Source organism: Hetaerina americana, unplaced genomic scaffold, assembly GCF_022747635.1.
Source record: "Hetaerina americana unplaced genomic scaffold, ioHetAmer1.1.p SCAF_6, whole genome shotgun sequence".
Taxonomy (NCBI): domain Eukaryota; kingdom Metazoa; phylum Arthropoda; class Insecta; order Odonata; family Calopterygidae; genus Hetaerina; species Hetaerina americana.
In genome coordinates, this window is record NW_027287205.1 from 68,678,803 (window position 1) to 68,696,945 (window position 18,143).

General features: G+C 36.0%; 1 protein-coding gene across 1 annotated transcript in view; it reads left to right on the forward strand.

Annotated features, from left to right (window-relative positions):
- LOC139695368 (protein CEPU-1-like) overlaps positions 1–18,143 on the forward strand; it is a 375,969-nt gene that overhangs the window by 269,842 nt on the left and 87,984 nt on the right. Inside the window, exon 2 of the mRNA XM_071594091.1 lies at positions 7,917–8,071. Coding sequence (XP_071450192.1) covers positions 7,917–8,071 — 155 coding nt within the window. The remainder of the gene's footprint in view (positions 1–7,916; positions 8,072–18,143) is intronic.

Genomic DNA, 18,143 nt, shown 5'->3' on the forward strand with positions numbered 1-18,143 from the left:
AGTGCGATAAGACTTTGCAGAGAGAAAGAAGGAAATGAAAATTGTCGAGAATAATTGTTAATTCTCACCACATTCATGGCGTTTTCTCTAAAAAGAAGATTGAGAAGAAAGTCAACCTCGTTTATTCTTGTTCCACCAAACTTTATTCTGTGCTTGAAAGCCTGCAATTAAAAATAATTGTATTTTAATTCCATAGCATTGTTAATTTTATTGAAAGAGTGAGAAGTAAATTTTGTATATTTATCTATAATTACTTCATTGGTTTCAATAATTTTATTCTTCAATGTTTATAAAATAATGCTGTGGACATTTAATTTTTTCTTACAAATTGTTTTAATTTAGCATTTACCCGTTGTGCATTGCTTTTTCTTCCGTTGAATGGAGTTTTTCATATGGTGCCGTGGTTTCAAACCGTTTACATTAAATGATATTAAATTTAATTAATTTTTTGAACTTCTGCAAGTTTTTCAAATTAAATTTTGAATGAAAAAATCTCGGTCATTAGTAATCCGTAAGTTGTGCGTTTCTCGAACTGAATGCACTGGTAGATGTAGAAAGCGGGAGTAATGAAATCCCTTTAAAGTTATTCAAACATGTAAATTAACAGTAGAAAGTGAAGAATATAGATTCATTATAAAGTCTTTCCGTATTTATTGTAAGTTATCTTTCATTTCACTATTTATGCAAAATTACATCATTAATGGGTTCATGTCAAAGAGATTAATTCGCAAAATATCATAAAAAGCTTTCGACCTTATGTTATATGTTTAATAGACATTCTGTGTAATATTTCTTTCTCTCTCTTTCATGGATTTGATCATCTATGTGCAGTTTAAAATAAGATTTGAATTATTTCCATCCTTTCTATTTTTCCAGTGCTTTTTATTATTTCTCACGTTTCTTTTTACTTTCCTCTACTCTATATCCTGACTCTATTCTTTTTCATCTATAACTAAAAATCCTGATGACCATAAATATATATCTCGAATTAATTTCGCTGTTCTCGAACTAACTACAACCTTCACTCTGATGATTTCCTTCAGGTCCGTCTTAACCTTGGTGTGTGATCCATATCATTTACATTCAGGGAGTTTAAACAAAAAAATATGTTTCGATCAGTCTTTTATCATCCGTCCACGCTCTATTGTGTCCATAGAAGCCTATTCTATCTTCCCTATGTTTAAACTATTCTCTTTATTTTTCATAAAGTTGTCCTTCGCTTCGCAACTTCCATTTTCCATTCTCAAATTTTAGTCTTAGAATGCACCTTATTTTATTTCTTTCCTTCAGTTCAGTTTCATCTTTTTTGTGTGCTCTTTTTAAAGTAAAATATTCTGTTGCTTGAAGGCACTCTGGTTTTCCTTATCAAACAAGGGGAATACTTCGACTCCAAACAATGCCTGCTAATTTCCTTTCGTCTTATTGTCCTAAAATATTTCTAATCTGTCACATTTCATCTATGTGAAGAGTAACGTTTATTTATTTGAATGCTTGCAGGCGTTCCTTTTACTGCTTGTAGCTACAGCTACTTTGCCATCACGTGATAGAAAAACAGTCAAGGTGTCATTTGGTGAAACTTGGAAATTCGTGATAAAAAACCACTACAAAAATGTTTATCACCTTACATTATTTTTATTTCACCGACAATGGTGTCGATAGCCAGTGGTATCATCAAGGTAAGATTGGCTTCTTAATGGTGACAAAGGTTTTCGAAACGGTGCTCAGGGGAGTAAAATTAGACTGTCATAAAATTTTCATTCTGGTGTTTCGTTATGGCTGTTGGTTGATGCTTAGTTTTGGGTGCCGGTGTAGCTCGGGTGGCTATCATTATTAGTTGCTTTCTAGTGGTTTAGGGTAAGTTTCTTATGTACCTGGCCACTAAAAACAGCTGTATTCTTGAGATGTCAATTTGATGGCACAAAATAGAGTTTTTCCTTCCTCTACTAGCTTGTTTGAGGTAGCGAAATAGTAGGAATTTCAGGGTTCTCCCTTTTCATATCGTACTCGACACCCAAATACTTCTCAGCATTTCACGCATCCACTTTTCCTGCTTCATTTCACTCTTTTCGGACAGTCATCTCTTCACATACCATGGCTAAAGCCTAGGATTTTGGGTTGATTTCCCTATTACTGTAGCAAAATTAATATAAAAAAAAATTGTTTGTGGCATATTATTCTATGCAGCAAAAACGCAAAAAAATGCAAGCGTAAAAAATTGTCTCATCCTTAACTTTTCTATTTATTATTATTAATATTATACCATTCAAGGTAGGTTATGGGTGGAGACTGAACAACGATGCGGCGATATGTTTCTTTGCCTTTCCTAACAAAAAATAGCCTGAAATCTAGAAACAATCTATAAAACATTAATCGACTCAAGGCTTGTTCGTTAGGTGTCAGTAGAATTTACCTAATACTAAGCCAATGGCGTGTTAAATTCACACATCAGGTTATGGGGAATCCTTTTCCTGTGTCGCTAAAGTAAACCTTTCTCCAATTTCACATACTTCCTCCCTCCCTTAATTCTTCCAACATGCTTATCCTATTCCTGCCCATCTCTCGATTGTATTTCATTTTCTCTTCCATCCCTGTCTTCAAAATTCCATCGCCATCTACCCAGTTTCCTTTGGAACTTTCCCAACAGTCCTGTTTCTGCCCACTGACAAATTTTTGTCAATGAATTTAATAATTTAATACCCTGTGCTGTATTGACCCTCCAACTGTAAAATAGTTTCAATTTATGAGCGAAAACTAAATCAGAGGGATGCTTAAGAAATCTGAAACTTTCAAGGCTAATGGCCATTCGACGATCAGGTCAGATATTTTTTGTAGGAGATAAAGTATTTCACTCGAAAGCATTAAGCTTAACAGGAAATTAATATGGCACACGTAGAATAGGTAAACTACTTTGGTGTAACGATAACTACGAATAAGTCCTGATTTAATATGTCGTTTTTCCTTCGAACCTCTAGGAATCAGAATAGTTATGATAGCATTCGCGTTAAATATAATAAAAATTGGTATTCTATATATTTTTCTATACCCTGATATACTATACCCTGATGTACTCTACCCTGAATGTTTCTTCCGGCATGAAAGTGTTTCTATTGAATAGACACATGTGTTTAACATTTATACAGTACGATGTGAATATAAGTGTCCTTTTAGTAAATATTGTTGCGCTAAAGTACTTTCTTTCGTGTGATTAAAATTTTTCGAGTGTACAACCAAACTTCTATTAGTGTAGAAGTAATATGATTGCGATTGTACATGCATGGCTGTTGACCTAACACCCCCCGCAACACGCCCTTGCGACGGCTGGCGAGTTATTCTGTGGATGTAGATGGGTATGTTAGTTGAGAGTTTATGAAGTTCCAATGCTTGTAAGGTCAAAAGGTTTTCGCATGAATATAAACGCCTCTGTGGGTGCACGTTTGCATGAATTTGTTTGCTTTCATTTGGTTTTATTCTCTTTTATGGGTGGTGATCTAACACCCACCGCTCCACACCCTTGCGGCAGCTTACGCGGTATTTTGAAGGTGCAGATGATATATTTTTTCGATATTATGTAAAAGCCTTTACAAGAATGGTACTTTAACCTATATGATACGTCACGACACCTTCCAAAATCACCATTCAGTTCACAATATAGGTTGGTGGCAGCACAGTCTCTAATCAACCCGCAGTACGTGCAACTCTCCATTGGACATGGAGATAATGGTATCACGTAAAAGATAGATCTCAACTGACTTTTCCGCATGACTAAAAGCCTTGAGAGCACCTCATAACAATGATTTTAGCACTGCCGCTTCAGCTAACGGATGAAATGAAATATTTTCGGTGAAAATAAAAACTATGAGAAAAATGGACATACTCGTATATTGTTATGTGAACTGCGCCCGGTTAGTTTTCCCGAGAGGACCTTATAGAACGCTTAACATCACAAAATTTGCGAGTGGGGCTTAACCAGGAGAGGAAATCGAACAGGATTGGCCTCAACAAAGCCCTTCCCATGTCTCCCCCGCGGGTGACCCTGCCAGTTTACTTCCGCCCACGCCCTACCCCCTTCCTTCCGAACGGAAACTAAACCGGATTATGACCTCAGTCCTCTCTCCTCCCCATCTCTCTCGCCATCTCTCCACCCTCTGAAATTGTACTGAAAAGTTGCGTTTCCCATGGATGCTGCTGCAAAGCCTGGGAGTGAGAAGATTGGGGACAGAGCGATTTGTTCCTCTGTAGATACCGGATATGCCATCAGGTCTTCCTATCCTCGTATTCCTTTCTCTCTCCCTCTGCTCTTTCCTCAGTCTTTTTGCTTCCGTTATCCGCCTTTCTACTCGCTTTGCTCTTCACCTCAGATTAATCCCCTTCTTTTCCATTTATGGATCTGTTTCACTTTTTGCTCGTGTTTGAAGTGGTTACATGGTTTTCTATCCATTTTACCTCAATTATGACTCAAACAGGACTCCTTATTCGTGCCGTGAATGGGCTTATTTCCAAAATTGTAAGATATACTAACTTCAGTATTGCAGTTGTTTTATTAGATAGGCTGTGGTATAATTCATAGAGATTTTTATTTATTTCCTTAACCGACAAGAGCTGTACTTCGGTATTAAGTAGTTGAGAATTTTTTCCATTCGTTTCTAATTAAACCCAATTGTTTCTAATTCTTCACAATTCCTTCGTGTGAGGAATAAAGTTCATTTGTTAGAATATACTGATCGTCTTATGCTACTACACTCACCAGCAACGCTTCAAGTACGTGTTTGTATGTTATTTCTTAATTTGGGTGCCGTTACAGCTCTGGTGAACGTACATAAAAATCGTCCAAGTATTTTGTACATCATTGTATTTGCATAAAACTGATACATTGTGATGACTTAATAATTGCTACAGAGTTTTTTGCCAGATGATCGAGTTTATTTTGTGTCCGACGATGATTGCTGGTGCAAGTAAATATTAATTGAAAAAATAATGTTCAAGGTTTGTGTGGCGAAGTATAAATTTGTAGGTCGAAGTCAAGGTTTTAAACAAGGTATTATAGTATTATTCTGGAAAATGTTTTTGAAAGTAGTTCGCAATGAGGCTTGTTCCCTTTTGCAGTAAGGGTAAGCAATGAAATAGTGTGTTTGAATGGTTCCGCTGACCATGGCATAGGTCACTAATGCTGACAGTTAAGATACAAATATGGGCAAAATGTAATATTTCACTAGTATTTAGATAATTTAGAGGTTTTTTATACCGTCGAATCTTACTTTAAACCTAGGCTCTCTATCTTCGTTTCACTACATCTACATCTACATCTACATAATACCCCGCAAGCCGCCGCAAGGGCGTGTGGCGGGGGGTGTTAGGTCACCAACCGTAAAAAAGAAAAATACCACATGCAAAAAAACAACACGGAAAATTACACCCACAGCAGCGCACACACTCATGCAAAAATCCCTTCATCCAATACTCATGCAAACACATATACCGCAAAACAACTAAAAAACTGCACCCCATGATGCAGCACGAAAGCCATCCTACAACACGGAAGCCAGGACGCAACAAGCAAGAAATTGAAACACCACATGAAAATGCACCACGAAACACTCTACCCCCACTACGGGTAGTCTAATGACGATATATATTTCTCTATTTCCATTCGTATTTTACCTTATATCGTGCAATCTTTGGGTAATGGAGCAATTATATACCAATAATTCTAATCAAATAAACGCCTATATTTTCCTCACCCGAATAAAATATTCTCTCTTTTATATCAGAGACAATAGGTGTAGAATATTTAGAGTAACTAGTTGAGGTACACTGTTTTATTCCGTTCCAGGCTAACAACAAGTGATTACTTAGAGATCTTTATGAGATATAACATTGGTATTCAACTAATAAGGGTATTTACTCACGACGTAACTTTCCAATTGGATACATTGTCTTCAGGTGCTTCAGGCTTTAGGACCTGAAGATGTATTTTCCCTTCAGAAAAATTGGTGGCGTATGAATTAATTTGTTTAAAATTATGCATCTATTTGATATCAAATATGTTTCAATTCCACTAAATATCGCCCGAATCTTAGGAACTTTTCCTCTGCAATGAAATACTTTATTGTATCCATTTTTTCTTTCATACTATATCACCTTCAGGTAACCGAGTTTTGATAACACAAAGCTTTACTGTCTGAATAGAGTTAATTCAATTTATATCTCAGAATGAATCATAGTCTAGGATTTGGTGAAGTGTTTAGAAAGGTATGTGTACCTCATTGAATATTTGAAACCGTATAACTGGTGAATTTGCGGCAGCTCGCATTTATGCATCAGCCAAGTATTTTTGTGAATACCTAATATCGGAAAATGTTTATTTTATTTAACTATGCTACATAGGATTGTGCTTCGCAAACCTGTGTGGTTTTTCCGGCTGTCTCGGTTGATCAAGAGGCATTAACAAAATATAAGAGTTCACATTTGAACTTGCCGAAACGGGGCGCGCATTCTTTTGTGCACCACACGGCCTTGCCTTAACCAAGCACGCAATGCTCTCCGAGTCTCTGAATGGATTAGAAAGGATGCCAATTATTTAAAAACCTTACGTGCGCCCCGCGTTACAACGTTCTGCACGTAAGCGGAAAATGAAATAACATTCCTTGGAAAGACATTGTGCCTTAAAAAAAAATCCCTTTGTCTCAACCCAGGAGAATTTTTCACAACGTTAAAATCTGGGTCGCGCACACGGCGGCATTTCGCTGGGGAAAGAAAAAAAAAATGAATCCTTGCTCATAAGGTAGTTGTAAAAGTGCCGCGGTTTAGATCCACTCTTTCTAGCGACTGACGCCAAGCGCATGAGACAAGGCGTCGCTGTGCCTATGAGAATTATAGGGACGCATAATTAAAATGAGCGGTTGTTTTCCCTTCCCTTGATGGTAAAAGATGAGCCCCATAATTAAAATCCCTAGGCACGACGATATAACTCGTGCTGTAATCGTCTTCTAATGGTGAGAGAGAGACATTCGTCTCACGACATCCGATAAAGAAGGCGGTCCTTAAGCGTCCTCAACACCAAGAGACTGTGTACGTTCGAGCGCTCTATTATGTATGCGAGCACTCAGGTTTTTTTCATTGCGTCCTTTGAAGAGATGCATATATGGTGATACATTCTGTGCGAAGAAGGGGAATGGTTTTTGTCACGCGTGATAACTTTGCTATCAGTATTTAAAATCTTGAAAACATACACCAAACGTTAATTTGGTAATTTGAGCTAAAATTTATTCGTAATTGAAATTGCTGAAATGAATTAAGTATGAAGTTAAGAAGGACATGCGACACTAGATATTCTGATTATCCCTGCAATCGATTATCGGGTGGCATACATTTTTTAACTACTTGTCTTTCATTTTGTTTTGTTATGCTTTCATTATGTACGTAATTAAGATTATTTTATTATACTCGTAAGTAGCTACGAGTATGTTCCTCATAACGCAATACAGCTGAAAAGAATGTTTAGTCTCTATTTAACAAGACTAAAGCTAAACACATTTTAGATTTTATGGTGAAAAATTCAAATTTCTAGATTTAAAGTTTTAAAAAAAATTCCATTTATCATATTTGCGTACTAAAGTAGCTAGGAATTGTGCACATATTTGACATTGGAATAAAATCAGCTTTGATTACCTCAAACTAATTATAAGAACCTACAGTCTATCATCATGACGTAGAAATGCAATTATTTAATGCGGAAACATCCATTTACTCACACAAACTCCAAATATTTTATTTGTTTAATTGTATGCAGCTTCATGTACGCCAAGTAGTTTTCATTTTTCAGGCGTTGCCTTCTGACGAGATTTTCTTTTCGAGTTTCGGTAATTTGAAAGTGCGATTCCTTACAAATTGAGCTAAGTTATTTCCATTTATTTCAGGGTACCAGTGGGGGAAACCATCGATGAACTGGAGAGAACCAGTGGATCCCAACGCCCCAAAACCCAGTTTCCTAGAAACTCCGGATTCCGTGTCAGTTCCAGCAGGGAAGGACGCCAAGCTACCTTGCAGGGTGGCTAACATAGGAGACAAAGTGGTCAGTGAAAATTCAGTAATGTAATTGTAGGTTAGTGTAAATTCAGAAATTTTAAGGGAATAGTTTTTGACCACACTGGAAGTTTTTCTACACTGTTAATGTACGAGTATAACCAGTGTCACCCGTGTTATATAATTGGACGTAAAAATAGATATGTTCATGGTTTTAGTTCTTCCATTTGTTTTCAATTGCGATGTTAGGTATGAGTCCCTGTAAAATGTGATGCCATAAAAGAATCTAAGATTCTGACATAATGCCCTGAGTGCACATGGTTGAACGTGAATTCACGGCTCTTTAGAAATATGTTTTGGAATGTTTTTTTAATATAACCCTACTTATGCTAGTAGGATATAGATCATTCAGTATTACGTATTAAATACGTATTATACAAGTTTACATCGCTGAAATTTTCTCTTCGGATATTAATACTTTTTTAATTATAATAGGGATTTAATATTTAGAGTAGACGTTCTTCATGTTTTTGAGAAATAAATTTGGACAAACTCACGTAAAATTACTAAAGTTATTATGCGTAAGAGTATAAGTATTTTCCCTGAGCTAAATCCAAAAACAATGCATTCCGAGGCACACTCTGTTATCCATATATAAATACTCGATTTTGTCTAGTGATGGACTAATATAAAAAGCGCACCTCTTGATCGTCAGATTTATTCATATTCCTGGGACCAGCCTTAAAAGCCACCTAAAGCACTTACCTTCTTGCAGCCGTGCTCGATGTTCGTGTCTGGACTCCGTGTGTTGAATAATGCGTCACCATAATCTTACCTCGATAGATAAAACATCTGCTCTGATGGAGAGAATCTTCACGTCCGCGTTTACGACTTTATCATCCGTTGTCTAAAATTTTCTTTTCTTTTTTTATTTTTAAAGATTCCTAGCCCAGTATTTTTAACATTGCTGTCACACTCCTCGTCCTCCTGTGCATTCCCAAACACATATCTGGCAGCTTTTCTCTGTGCCATCTCCAGTTTTGCAAGAAGACATTCTTCATGTGGGTCCTATGCTTGTGATGTGTACACAAAAATCGGTCTTACTAGGCCTTTATGAGCCTTCCGTTAATTTATTCTATTGCTCCCTTTGAGTTTTCTCACTACCCAGCGCATCATTTTGAAAGATCTCTTGGCAAACTAATTATCACATAGTCCATATTTTTATAATAATGTGCCATAGCTTGATCGATAATCACATTCATTTTCCACAACGATCTCAGATGAAAGGGCGTGGATTAATGAACTCCCACAGGAATATCTCCTCACCTAAGAACAAGTAGTAACTAGGGTGTTTGAAAGCTCTTTGCATAATCAGAGTGATGGATTGCATCACTGATGTTAACCGAACGTAATTGCGGTTAGTAATAACCCTTAGTTGGAACAAACATTGCGTTTCAATCAGTTTAGTCTAAAGGTCTGTGTTGACTGTTCCTTTGATTCAATCAATTCAAGTTGTAATTGAAAAATAAATCAAATATAATTTCGTGTGTCGAACGGAAAAAATATTTAAAAAAGGAAAATCGCCGAAGGAGACTGCAAAGAAATTCGGTAAAGTTATGGTGAATGTGCTACTAGGATGAGGTGTTAGCGGTTTCAAAATTGTATCCATACGAGTTGCCCTGAACGATGATGCGTGATAAAATAATAAATATATGCAAAACTGCTAAAAATGAGAGCATTTTGAGTGTATGGGTATATAATGTTTTTCAATTACGTTTGGAGATGTAGACAGGCCATCCTCGGCATGGGTGACAAAACTGCTCAAAAACGAAATTGTGTAACTCGTGCAAAGCCAAGTCCACATACAGTAAGCATACTCCGGACACAGGACCAAATTTGTAAACACGGATTAAAGTAAAGAAGAGACCAAGCAATAGGTGGTAATGGGGGAGAATTTCAACAAAGAAGGATAAGACCGTTCCTCGAGCTGTTGACAATTTTTTTTGAATTCGTGATAAAAAAATTTCATTGACTACTTCTTAAATGGAGCAAACTCTAACATGGGTATACCGTGCATCGTTATTAGACCATTTAGAATCCGAGCTATTTGATAAAGTGCTTCGATTGGCTCACAAAACGTACTTTACCATCACAAAAGCGGGCCAGCTCACTCCTCTTCAGTTGTGGCCGCAAAATTGATGGAGTTACGACTCCAAATCTACACCCCCCTTCCCCCTCATATATTCTCGAGATTTGGCTCCCTCGGAGTGCTACCTGTTCCCCAAAATGAATAAATGACTGGTAAGAAGGATATTTTATTCAACGTAGAATGCCATTGTGCAAACAAATACAAATATATAGATTATTTAGCAGAAATGGTAGTATTCCATTATTTGGAAAGGATCAATAAACTGAAGCAGCGTTGGACGAATGTATAAGCCTATAAGGATACTATGTTGTAAAAATACGAATTTATCTTGTAAATTATGTGTTTTTTTTATTTTTACCTTGTCTTTCCACCTTTTTTATTTATATTTCATCTTTGCTATTGTACTAATTAAGGCTAACGTTACACTCCGCGTGCCAATTTACGAGCTGGTGGCCTAGGGTGTTCTTACGGTAATCCTTTATTGTTTGAGCAGTAGTAGTATTAGTGTGAATGAAATGTCTTCGCGGTTGAATATAGATAAGGACCTATAATGTTTGGTACTTCCATCCTTAACCATGTTTTTGTTTTGGCTGACAATTTTGTGAGAAGAGAAAAATTAATCAAATCTGCATTTGCAGTACGCTATTTCAGAAATCTTAGTCTTGCTTTCTTATTGTGTTTAGAGGCCTCCTTGATATTTTTCATAGTGCTAGAAGTTTTAATTAGAACTCTTACGCTACTCCTTGTTGAGAACTTCCTCCGACGGATCCAGATGTTTTCTGCTCATTTATAATCCGGTATTGCCAATGCAAAACAGTGATATCTATTACAGCATATTTCAATTTTTCTCCGAGCACGTCTTACCTGTAAAAAACCGATTTTCCTAAGGTGCCCCCTCATGTACCATTAATATGTGCAGTCATAATAGAATAGGAAAAGAGTGACACCTTAGTAAAACGTTCTTTGTACTCAATTGGATCGTATATAGTTTAATTTTTTCGAGCCATTTTTTCTTTAACTAATTATGGTTTTTTGTGAATGTTAAATACGCTCTATATTCTGTACAACAAATAAAAATGTTGTTTAAAGACCGGCATCAGTCGTATTCATAAGTTACCAGCCACTCTTTCACAGCCATTTCTTTCACACTTCCTGAAGAAACGTCTGATATTGATAGAAAAAGGAAATAGACAAAGCTGTAAACATGATTGAAACTGGGTTCGTTTTTAGGGGTTGGTAAAAACAAGGTGACAAGTGAGGGATAAATTAAAAACCACTCTTGTGTGTTTGGGAAAGAGTGGCTCTCATCAATCTCAATCACACACAAACAATGCAAAACTATTTCAAAGGAAACAGGCTCACAACCTCTCGATCACTCGGGTGTGTTAAGGATTAACTTTTAAAATTAAGAAGTGACTCTCGTTAATCGCATTAATACACACACACTAAGGGTTTACAAGGATTTCTCCTACGCCAGGGGCCCATAAATTGCACAAAATCGAAAGGACATACGTACACGCTCAATCTCTCAATCACTTGGGTATGTTCGGAAACAGTGACCTTTTAAAAATTACTTGCTAACTCAAGGTTTGCAAGGATTTCTTCTATTCCAGGGATCTTTCAATCATACCGAGGAAGGTGGTAGGTAGTGAGAGTTGGTAATAACCCAAAGTAAACCTGACACCAGATGCTTCTGACTATTTCGTTTTTCTATTGCTTTACGGTCGTAGGTATGCTTGTTTTACGTTTACTTACCTGATTTTATAATGTTTTCCTAAAGAACTGATGTCATATATTATTACCTTCTGTTTACGATGGGATATGAATTTCCCAATCAAACTAATCACATTCTCGGTACTACACCAATGACTTAACCGTAATATGAAACTCTTTTAGCCGTTCCTTAGTGGACTTTTCCCATCTCACAGACAATTGAAAACCCTCCAGTTCTACGACCAAATATATACGTATATTTCCCACTTACCATGCAATGTCCCACTTTCCAAGCAATCATATACTTTTCACGAATATGGTTGCAGAGTTACAAACATTGCCCCAGGTTTGGCCCGCGTGGTGTCACTAAGCGCTGTCACGCGTTGTACCTAGGTTTTCTGTAATATTTTTAGACATCAAGGCGCAGAAATAAAAAAATACTGTAATATTTTATTATTAAAGAACCATTTTATTGTAATATACTTTAAAAGAATCAGATATTTTACGAAATGCTATCTCATGAAATATATTCTTAAGTTTCCTGTGATTTTAGAGTTTTCACCTAATCCACTAACATTGTTTAAAATGTAAATATAAGCATTGTTCACCGTACAGAGATGGGTGTATAATATGAGAGAAATATAGGAATGAACTTGTCAACTTATTAAAACTTATATGCTAAACCTCGGTGCGAATTAAATAATACCCAAGTGTAAATAACGCAAGCTGTGTTGGCGAAATGGTGGTCATCGTTTACTGGGCAAAGATTGTCATAATGGATTACTATTGATCGCGTTATCGACTGGCGGGCATTGAGGCCTGAGTCAACATGGGAAGAGGCAAGCATTTTCGGTGGCCAGAGCCCGTTATCGGTTCCCCATGTTTTGACACAGTAAATCGAGTAGTTATCAGAGGAAAGAATGTGTTGGCTGAAGATACTCTCCGCTCTCCCGGCGTAACTTACGACAGGCAAGAACCCCCCCGAGAGCACTCGCTACAAAAACTACATGGCCATGGCGCCGACAGTTGCTGGCTCAAACTCAGCCTTCCCAACGACGTCATTGCAAAGTAACATTTTTTTCGTAGCAAAGAAGGAAATATAGATTCCATTAGGAATCAGTGTTCATCAAGGCAGAAAACAACCATTGGGTCAAAATTTGCAGCCTAATTACTTAAATTAGTATAGTAAGCCTTTTATGACTTTAGTGCAGGAGGTAGAAAGAAAAAAGCTATAAAGCGACACGAGGTCGTTGCCCTTTGCACTGGGAAACTTTTATTTTGATTTACGTGACTTCTCAATTGCCATTGAGGTAACGGAACTTAAACGAAAAGCGCTTAAATTTGAGTACCTAGAATGAAAAATTAGAAAGGAATGTGAATCGGTGAAGCTTAAGAATATTCCCAAAGGAGTTCAGTGGTTCATGTTTGAAAGTAGGGTGTAAAATATGCGAGTCGATAATAATGAAATTACATTAGATAATTTTTCAAACCAATTTCACGGTGACACGCACGTGAATCTTGTCCACAAAAATCCATGAATGAAATTTTACCAAAAGAAGAAATTTTATCAAGAGCAGGGATATGGGAAAAGGAATGAGTTTGACAACTTAAAAAAACAAACACACGGGTCTATTCATTTTTCTATCTACAGTCGAATTTGAAGTAACCGTTCCTTTTTACTATCGTATGCCTGATTTTGATATCATCCTCCTTCGTCGACGTTTCATCTCCTTTCTCTCTTTCAATTTTTGAATCGCCCCAGCCTTCCTCTTCTGTATAATTCATTTTGACTTGTGTTTAGCTGTTTAAATAAAAATGTTATTTAAAAGTATTCTCGATATCTTATTATTTTAAATCGTTTAAGTTTTATCAATCGTAGAAGAACATGTATTGTCCATAATGTCCTGGTTTTCATTTATTTTCTTTTACGGATATTTTCGTCTTCATTTCCATTATCCTCATGTTATCTGTCTTTTTCATTTACTTTCATTTCGTTTTCTGCCCTGTACATAGGTTTCATATAACAGCATCGTAACGTTTATCCCTCATTTTCTTTTGTTAGCAAAGAATAGTCTAAAATATTTCGTTAGTGGGCATTTAGAGTGAGTTCATTGACAGCCATACCAAATTGTAATTATTAATTCATCAAGACATTGATTTCAGTTGCAGACTTCAAAGTGATTTTTGTATTTATGATAATCCATATTTTAATGAGTTTTACATTATTGTTCCTCCTAACATATTATGACCAAAAAAATGGAAAACCGAGGCATTTTTAATCGTGATTTACTGGCGACTGTCTGGTTGCCTGTTTGGTATAGTTTGTGAAATAGTTAAGCCGATACTTTGTGCTATTTAACAACGATAAAGAGAGAATCAAATAACTTCACGTTTTCACATGATAGAATTTTTACTACCAAGTAGCTTCGCTACAATATAGCATCATCTGGACTAAATTAGGCATTAGCTTGGATGATGTTTCCGCGTAGCGAAATTAGTCGGCAATAAAAATTCTATTCCGTGGAAACGCAAAGTTATTTGATTTTCCTTTTTCATTATTTTGTATAGAATGTGGCCATTGGCTGGAGTATATTCCTATACGCTCATCATTATTCTTAAGCACCATATTTTATTCGCTACCAATCTCAGCTGAAGCTTCCCATATCTGTGGAGAACACACTTTAAAGCGAAAATTGATTCATAAAAACCGTTACTGCAACGTGCCGTGCAACGTCAGAGTGCTTTCTCGGAAAGAAACATTCATTCTACGCATTCCCTATTATGTGTACTATTCCGATCTCACATCTTACCTACATTTTTAGTGATCCCGATGCTTGAATGGTGAAGTTACTGCATTTAAACCCTGAATATTTAGAGACCGTCGGGCAGAAAGATCGATTTTGTCGACTTTGAATTTCTAAATTGCAGTTGCGATTATTATTAAGAGTCATTAATATATTTGGGCTTTTATGCAAACGATATTGAATATAGCCGATATTTAGAAGTTGAATTTCGTACATCAGTAATCGTGTTATATGGTAATAAAAATATATCTATCCATTTCTCTTAATAGCATGTTATTTATTTCTTTATATACCATAAATGTAACCACCAGGGTGTGCTATAGGGGGTGAATAAACACTAGAATAATTTTACCCGAACATGACCCTATCGCGGTTGAAAAATGTTATAATCAGCTATCCTTCGTAGAAAAAATTACATCTTAAACCTACATGTTCTACACTTAATCTCTCTAATTTTACTAACATGATCTCTCCTATATTTGTAAGATGGAGGTTATAATACATTTTTCTCTCTCCAAACAAGTATGACTACGCACTTTTATAAGTTTAATTCATGTTTCCAAGTGTCTAACCTGCATAGTATAGCATTAATGCCATCTGACAAAGCCGATGTGTCCTCAGGATCACGGATATCAAGGTAAAGCACTACATCATCGGCAAATAAACGTATGTTAGTAGTGACTACGAAGTCATTGCCGTCAACGTAAAGTAGGAATAAAAGAGGTCCGATAACACTTCCCTGGGAATAACTGAAGTAACTTCAACTGCATTTGAGCTAACTCTATCTAAGACTACTCTTTATACCCGACCATTCAAAAAGATTTTAATCCAATCCCGGATATTTTCATGGATGCCATACACTTCGAGCTTTGCAAGCTGTTTACAATGAGTTATTTTTTCGAAGGATTTCTTACAATCCAGAAATCCCGCTTCCGTAGGAGCATTGCTATTTCCCGAAGTAAGAATACCATGAACAAAAAGCGCAAGTTGTGTCTCGCAGAATCTAATTTTTTGGAAACCGTGCTGATTTTTCAGTGATTAATTCTAATTATCGAGGTGTCTCACGATCGAACTAGCAGCTTTATGTTCCATTTCCTTCTACAAAATGGATATGAGGGAAATGGTGTGTAATTTCTCGGTTCCTCTCTGTCTCTTCTATTTTAAAAGATTGGTGTTACGTCAGCTATTTTTCAATCTCTGAGAGTCTTGTGATATTCCCGCGACTTCTTAAATATTATTTCTAGTTACGGCGAATATATCAATGCTTGATCCTTATATACACGAGCGGGAATTTAATAGGGCCCGGAGGATTTATTAGGCTTAATATTTTTCAGCAAATTTTCTGTTCCATGAAATGAGATTTCAATTATGGACATCGGTTGACCGGCACGATTTTATTGGAGGTTTTCTGTAAGATATTGATGAAGACGCTTTGAAAGAATATTTTAATAAGTTAGCCTTTTCCAAACTGCTGGTTACTCTTTCGCCTTTACCGATAGTATCGATTTTCACAAAAATATTATTTTTGCTATTTATTTTCCGTAGTTCTAACTTCAGTTGACCTTATGTACTTGTTTACCCTTTATCATTCATAGATTGAAATGAGGCGATCGTACAACTCACTAACGGTCTGCAGAGCTTTTTCCAAGTCAAGGGAAAATACACTGTTTAAGAGCCATAAATTGTTTTTGAAAATGATCTACGCTCCATAGAATTCAGTTTTTCTTTGCTGGACATTCGGTAAGGGCATTGGCGCTGTGGGGCTACCTTGCTAGCGAGTATATGGGCTGCGTACCAAGAGAATTTTCATTGGATTTTAAGATTTTTCTTAATATTCTCTTAATAAATATAATTATTATTAGCGTAATAACTAAAGAAAAAAATTAATATCTGCTCCTCGGAGATCAGTTTTTAAATACATGGAAGGTATAACGCAAATTTAAGGGAGGAAAATGGATGAACTGCGCGGTTTAGCTACATATATTAACAAAAAATGTTGAAATTATGCGTATATTTTCTGCGTATTATCTGCTTCAAGAGTACTTACTATTGGAAACCTTTTGGTATCCATACGAAATCCATGGACTTGAGCTTTAAAATATAAATTAATGAATTTCGAAGAGAGTCGTTTATGAAAACGTATTCACAATGACGAATATAAAAGTGTTTAGATTTTGCTTCGTTTTGACATGTAAAGCTATTCTTTTTTGATGAATTAATTCATTATCGGTCTCTGAGAGTAGCTTACAATGCTTACAGGCTTGGGTGGCTCTTATTCATGTTCGGGAAGAAAATGCATAGTCACGTTTATTTGATGGCAATATGGATCCATAAAACCCATCCTTTGAATAAATGGTATTTATGATATTAGCACTGCAGTTCGTTTGGCGTCATCACACGTACATATCTTATAACATTCTGGAAAAATTCTTTCAGCCTAGCATGTTTTGCTTCCAGATTTCAGTTACTTTTTATTCAATCTCTCTCTCACCCCTCCCCCTCCTCAAAGGTTTTTCTTGGAGTTGGTCTTTTGTGCGAACTCTCATATCTGCTTTCCAATATCCAAATATATTACCATTCGTTTGTGCGCTTCGTTCTCCCTTCTGGAGAAAATTAAATTTCCTCTCGGCCATCTTAATGCTATTTCGATAGTTCCTTACGCAGCATGTGATATCCTGTCTAAGGGTTATTGTCATATTTTGAAAATAATTTTCCTTTTTATGCGATTACTGTGTGATATTATATCTTTACCAACTTCCAATTTCACAAGTTGGCACCAAAATGCTTAAAATAAGGCATTGTAGCAAAGCCCACTATATTAAACATCTTGAATTCCTTTTTTTATTTTAAATTATTTTTATGGATTGAGATATATTTTGGCTTCAAATTCATACAAATACTTGAGTCCATTATTATTTTTTATTATTTGGTGTACTTAATCATTTCTAATGAGGTTGAATATTTCGATTGTTTCAATTATTCCAAAACTTCAGTTTAATACGCATGAATATTTCAATAAGTTATCAATGTTTTGCAAAAACTCGTCGTCCCATAATGAAATAATATCTCGTTCAATATGTCAAAGAATGCATTTGATTTTACAGTTATTTTCTGATATATCAGGGTCAAAAATCATTGAATTCTATTTTTCTTATTTTACCATTCCTTCATATTCGTGGGCTATCATCGATAAAGGCGTTCACTTGCGGTGTCTTTCATCACTATTTTTGCTTTTTTACCCTTATTTTACCTATAATTATTCGTAATTAGTATTGTGTATTATCCAAATTTTACCGTGGGATCAGGATACTAGTGGTAAAGCCTCTTCTGCACAAAATAAATTTTTAAGCTGTGCATTGTATTTTCATCATATAATGATTCATTTCTACCAATTTGACAGAAGTAAAATTTTAATTTGATACCGACTTTCTTCTTTCATTTTGAACCCTCTATAA